The sequence below is a fragment of the Hippocampus guttulatus genome, chromosome 15 (genome assembly GCF_054856545.1).
Source record: "Hippocampus guttulatus isolate MCC_2025c chromosome 15, RoL_Hgut_1.0, whole genome shotgun sequence".
Classification (NCBI taxonomy): Eukaryota; Metazoa; Chordata; class Actinopteri; order Syngnathiformes; family Syngnathidae; genus Hippocampus; species Hippocampus guttulatus.
In genome coordinates, this window is record NC_141275.1 from 13,510,121 (window position 1) to 13,516,504 (window position 6,384).

At 42.0% G+C, this 6,384-nt stretch overlaps 1 protein-coding gene across 1 annotated transcript; it reads left to right on the forward strand.

Moving 5' to 3' along the window:
* Positions 1 to 1,234: 1,234 nt before the first annotated feature.
* LOC147193999 (ubiquitin carboxyl-terminal hydrolase 2-like) lies at positions 1,235 to 6,038 on the forward strand. Its single transcript, XM_086131931.1, has 12 exons — positions 1,235 to 1,562; positions 2,440 to 2,487; positions 2,582 to 2,708; positions 3,211 to 3,322; positions 3,426 to 3,536; positions 4,347 to 4,411; positions 4,484 to 4,587; positions 4,677 to 4,757; positions 4,847 to 4,925; positions 5,098 to 5,205; positions 5,276 to 5,396; positions 5,560 to 6,038. Exons 1-12 carry the CDS (start codon positions 1,407 to 1,409, stop codon positions 5,648 to 5,650), a joined length of 1,203 nt encoding a protein of 400 aa, XP_085988057.1. The 5' UTR covers positions 1,235 to 1,406; the 3' UTR covers positions 5,651 to 6,038.
* The last annotated feature ends 346 nt before the right edge of the window (positions 6,039 to 6,384 follow it).

Here is a 6,384-nt window from a genome sequence, read left to right on the forward strand (position 1 = left end):
AATGGCTTTCGCTTCATGCATTTTCGCTGTGTGACTGTGTGTGACCACTTGTTTTCTCATGTTATTACAACTTTTCATAATTTATTTGACTTTTGTCAAATAATTTTTGTGGGAAACGTATACTGTACCAAAAATCTGAAATACTCAATTACATCAAGGATTGCAGAAGACAAAAAAAGAAGTCAAGATAAAATTAAATCTGAAATATCTTTCAGAGATTAAGATTAAGATATCCTTTATTTGTCCCACACTGGGGAAATTTACAGCCTCCAGCAGCAAGAATGTGGGTAGAAAGAAGAAAAAACAAACAAACACCGTTCAATTAAGTGCAATATAAATACAAAATGGATAAATCGCAGTGCTATTTACAATTGTTTTTCACATCATTTAATTATTATTATTATTATTGTTATTATTTTTATTCAGCAGCCTGACAGCAGTCGGTAGGAACAAGCGTCGGTATCTCTCCTTCTTGCAGCGCGGGTGTAACAGTCAGATAAAATATTGCTGGCAAACAAACAAAAGTTACATTCACCTGCCAAACGAAAAGACAAGAAATGCAATCTGGGCTGTTATGACATCCATCACATACTGCACATTGTTATGTAAGAGTACCCACTGACATTTATGGTAGTTAATTTTATGACCCACTAATTTGTCTTCCAAAGCAGTTCTGATATACAAACGTTGCTGTCCAACAATAAATTTGTACTGCATCTCCAACTTTATTAAACTGGAGCGCCAAAATGATTTTTTTTCCAGATTAAAAATAATAATAATACTGTTACTAAAAAAAAATCACAACATTAAATAATCTGCATGAATATTGGGTATTTTTGCATGCTCTCTTTGTTCTTGTTCGAATGGTTTGCCTTCTCTTTTCATTGGTTTGTTGCTGTGTTGTGATGTGTTTGATATTGATGAAAGAATGAAAGAGAAAGACGGCTTTGATGTCGCGGTGTTTGGTCCGCGTGGCTCCAGGTGTAAAAGTAAACGTTTTTTCCCCCCCAACACAACATTTGGAGACGCACTACAGTGCACACTTTTTGTTGCGATTATTTTGGAATAAATTATACCAATGAAAAAAATAGGACGAAAAAATAATGATTAGATGTCTCGGGTTTCCTATGACTTCCGAAGGCAGCACTGCGCCGTCCCTCAGTTCAGAAGAAGAAGAAGGGGAGGAGCAAGAGGCGTTCGTGTTCACAGTAAAAACGAATTACACGCTAGTTTGTCGGCGGTTTACTCTCAATTCGGCGGGTGGGCTCTTTGCACGACAACTCTTACAAGGCTCCCTCCTCACTTCACTGGACTCTTCGTCGTTTACGCACCCCTAAATTCCCTGGACTTTTGCTTTTCGGTTTCCCCCTTGCTTTTTGTTTGGGACTGTTGCAGCTGCATCCACCATGCCGTCCCCTCGATACTCGTACACGGTGACGGCACCGGAGGAGCCGGCCGCCGCTTTGCCGGCGTCCAAGTCCAACGTGCGGAGTTTGGCCCCGTCCTTGTCCCGTTCCAAGCTGGTGTCCACCTTCATGGGACTCATCATCAACCAGGCGAAGGTGAGCGCTTGTTGTTAACGTTTATTTTGTTAGCACTTCTATCGAAGGTTTGAATCTTTTTCTGCATTATTGTTTTTTTCCAATACTATTATCTACATAAACAATGTCGATACACGAAGACGTTGTTAATTTTGTCACGTCTGTGGAGCGAAGTGGTTATGTAACTTATACATTTTCTTTGACCGTACCTTGATAAAAGTCCAAACTTCTGATCTTAGAAAGTTAAATTCGAAACAAGATGAATTGCGCCTTAGCTCCCATATCTTAGCACTTGCTCATATGCTGGAGCTGTAGATTCAGAATGACACATTTGTACACTAAACTGTTTCACGTGCAGATTTTCTTTTTATAGGACACTATGGGTTTCCATTTAATTTGATTTGCATATGGAGCGATCTCAAAGAGGTAGAGTTTACATCCTAAGCACGCAGACAGACATGCAGGCGGACTACTTACTAAAAAAACTACTTTGTTGGCAGGTTTTCAAATGATAAATGAAGTGAGCCGTAGCTCTCTTAATTTAGCTCTTGCTAACCCGCTAAAGAGAGTTGCAATAATTCATAATTAAACGACAAGTAATTGATTATCAAATATTATTGGTAATTATTTTTTAGAATCGACTGTGGAAAGCTTTAAGTTTGAATTTCTTTCCGTTTATTTCAATGTAAAAGTAATATTTGAACATTTCCACGTGATTTACGGGGATTAGTGGAAATTAACTGAGAAGTAAGGGTAATTTAAAAGCCAATATTGAATGTTGTAAATTCCCGATTTATGCAGATACTTGCCATGACTGTTCAACTTTAACAGATTTGTTTTTAACCCAGTCCCTGCCAAATAGCCATGACCTTCATGCCCTCTCTTTCCGTTGGAGCAGAAGCAGAGTCCACAAGGCCTGGTGGGACTGAAGAACCTGGGAAACACTGTAAGTGTCCCGGCATGCACCTCCACAGTACACCCTACCCTCCAGAAAGAGTGTCATTTTTCTCGTGTTTGTTTTTCTATATGTATGTTTGTAGTGTTTCATGAACTCCATCCTCCAATGTTTGAGTAACACTCCCGAGTTGAGGGACTATTGCCTGAGAGAGGTCCATCGAACAGACCTGAACAACAACAGCAACAGGACCAATTCGGCCCTTGTTGAAGGTAACATGTTGAAGTTAGTTTCGGGCATTTTGTGAGCTCTTTGGGAGACCCACAGGGATTACAGCGAGGCCCCATGTCATTCACTCAACCCTATCATGGGAGCACATTGCATTGTTTCACTGCATTTTCCGAGAGCGAGGTCAAATGTCATTCACCCTCGCCTATCGTAAGAAAACATCCCAATGTTATCATTGAACGTTAGCTAAGTAGGCCCTTGTTTCCTGTACAGCTAGGAAGATAAGATTCTCTGTGATACCTCGGTCTTATCTATAAGCAGCATGCCATTATGTCGAGCAAGCATATATGATGTTTGTTGCATAAGGCCTTTGAGTCATTTTTAGGGCGTCCAAGTATAGTAGGTCAGATCTAGTTTTTGTTCCTGTCTTTGAGATACAGGAGATTAGACGGCCTTTGATAGAAGCTATTGAAAGTGTTTTTGGTTAGTCATTGAAGGCAAATAATGTCTTTTGTCAAGCTTTGCTCCCATTTTTTCCCCCCTTAGAGTTTGCCAAGCTGACTCAGAGCTTGTGGACATCGGTCAACAACGAGACATTCGTCCCCTCCGATTTCCGCAGCCAGGTGCAGATTTGCGCTCCCAAATTCGCCGGTTGCAAGTAAGTCACGTCCTCGCCGCAACTTTTTTTTTTTTCCCCCCACGTTTCGCATCCTGCAGTCAACCGGCTGACCCCCGGCCTGGCTGTTCTTTGTCTTGTGCAGTCAGCAAGACGCGCAGGAGTTTCTGCGTTTCCTGCTGGATGCGCTCCACAACGAGGTGAACCGAGCGATGGCGTGCCCCAGGGCGTCCGTCGAGGACTTTGACCACCTCTCGTAAGTCTGCGCGTCATGGACTTGGGTCACCTCTGCTCCCAATAAGTCACTCAATGACCGTAAAGCCAGAACAGAATTTTTACAACCGCTTTCTTGAATGTCAACCTTCTTAAAAATGACCTGCTTCTCCAGCATTTTTTTTTTTATGCACTCACATAAAAATAGACTATCCAGGACAGCATGCTGACCTAGAAATTGTTTTGTCTGCCGTACCGGTCTGTGGTTCCCGGTTGAAATCTCAGTTTAGGATTGCTCGTGTGAAATGTGTGGGTCCATCGGTTGAGTGCGTGAATCGTCGGTAATTGCAATTTTTACTTCACAGGGTGTCGTTTTGTATTTCTATTTGAGGTCTTCAAGACCATTTCTGTGCCTTCTGCTCAGGCCAGATACCGATGAAACCAGTTTCTGCAATAAAAACATGACCTCGTCGGTATTATCGAGGTTATCAACACGTTTGTTCACATGGTAATCAAAATGAAACAAAATAAAAATTTCTTTCAAAACAAATAAGCGCAAGAGTGCTATTAAAGAAATGAAAAGTAACTCAAAGTGTACCTTACATTTATAAAATTATCTTTCAAAAAATAAGTTGTAATAAAAGCACCAACATAGGTGCACTGAAAACTGAGTTAAAAAAAAGAAAACGGGCAAAACGAAATAAAAACTGACTGATGACTAATGAACATTCCAAAATTATTAGAACACTCATTGGGGAAAAGCAATCTTGTTGTCAATTTTCAAAACAAAACTCCTCCTGTGCTTGATCGACACCCGAGACTCCAAGTTGACATTTCAATTTCTTCTTCCCAGTGATGACGACAAAGCCAAACGGATGTGGAGTACGTATCTGCAGCGGGAAGACAGCAAAGTCGTCGGTGAGTGTTTGTTTGGCGGCAGCTTTTGCAATTAGCTTATCCTTGACGCGGGGAAAACATTGTCCGTTGTAGATCTCTTTGCCGGCCAGCTGAAAAGCTCCCTGACCTGCACCGTATGCGGTTTCCGCTCCAACGTCTTCGAGCCCTTCTGGGACCTGTCCATCCCAATCGCACCGGTCAGAACTGCAAAAAAAAAATGTTCAAATGGTCACGCACGGATAAGCTCGCCTGCGGTCGTGTTGTCTCACCTGCGTTGCGTCCGCAGATCATCTCCGGCGAGGTGACTCTGAAAGATTGCCTGAGGGTCTTCACCGAGGAGGACGTGTTGGACGGAGACGAGAGGCCGGTAAGACCTCAGCGTCTCATATTATTATTAGTATTTTTTTTTCTGACGAATGGCTGGCCTCACTGTATTGTTGTGTTTCTCCCGCGCAGACTTGCAACAGATGCAAAACCAGACAGAAATGCACCAAACGATTCAGCATTCAGAAGTTCCCTCAGATACTTGTGCTTCGTATCCTTAAAAGAAACTAAAACCCGCCTTGCATCTTGGCGCTAAGGAAGTGCTATGTGAGAGTGAGTTGAGTAGCTTCATTTCAACAAAGGTTGCGCTTCGTCCCAATGAGGACCGTGTGTTACACGCTATACCCCGGCACGACCTCCTTGACTCGCAACCCCCCTTCCAGACCTGAAGCGTTTCTCCGAGTCCAACATTCGAGCCAGCAAGCTGTCCACGTACGTCAATTTCCCCCTCAAAGACCTGGACCTCCGGGAATTCGCCTCCGAGGGCAGCGGTGCGTCCCACGGCCTCCCGCAGAACTTTCCGGCTACTCCTTGTGTTTGATTGTACGTGTCCCCCTGCAGAGCGCGCCACGTACAACCTTTACGCTGTCTCCAACCACTGGGGCAACACGCTGGGCGGCCATTACACGGCCTATTGCAAGAACGCAACCGTCGGCGAGTGGTACAGCTTCAATGACTCCAGGTTGGTCCTGGGGTTTTTTTTTTTTTGTTTTTTTTTGTGGCTTGTTCACGCAATCTCATCAGAATTGTGGCGTTGTAACCACAGTGGTCTGTTTTTGTTATCGTTGTATTTAATAATAATAATAATACATTTTATTTATATTTGTGTGTGTGCGTGTGTGTAGGGTGAGCCACATGTCCTGTAGCCAGGTGCGCAGCAGCAACGCCTACATCCTCTTCTACGAGCTCTGCAAAAATCAGACGTTTCACCTTTAGGCGCCCTCAGGTTACAGTAAAAAAGTAACCCAGTGAGACGTGAGGGTTAACCACTGGATGTTGGCGCCATCTTGTGGCTCAGGCTGTGACAAACAGGTCATGGGATGAACTGAAATCCATGAACAATGACTGGGGGTGGGGTTTGTTTAGTTTTTTTTTGGAGCACTTTTTTTTTCTATGCACTTTATAAACATGGACGACATCACCATTTGGAGAGACAAAAAAAAAAAGGTGTCAAACTTGGCTACCGTGTTGTAATTTATGTACGAGGTGAGGTACCAGTTTTTTGTAAAGCCATAAGCGGCTCAACAGGAAAAGAAAAAAAAACAGGTGTTGAATTTGTGTGCGTGTTTGTTTGTATTAACCATTAAACTTCATTGCAAACTTACATGGCTTTGCTTTTCATTGCTGAGAAGTACCGATAGTTGCTTAAAGAATACATCATCTTCATTTTTGAAAAAAACATCCAAATCATCACACAATTTTGTGGGCTTTTTTAAGGTAATATTGCAAGAAATTGATTTGATATAATATTGAATAATAATATTGAAAATATTTTGTCCATTTTTTTCATATCTACTGAATGTTTTGTCATTAAAAAAGATTGCCAATGATTAAATAGAAAAACAATGAAAAAATAAGCCAGCGAAAAGTTGTTTTAGGAGGTTGCTTTCTTCTTTTGTTGTTTTTGAAATCAAATCGTCGTTGTAAGAATACTGGCACAATATAACCAT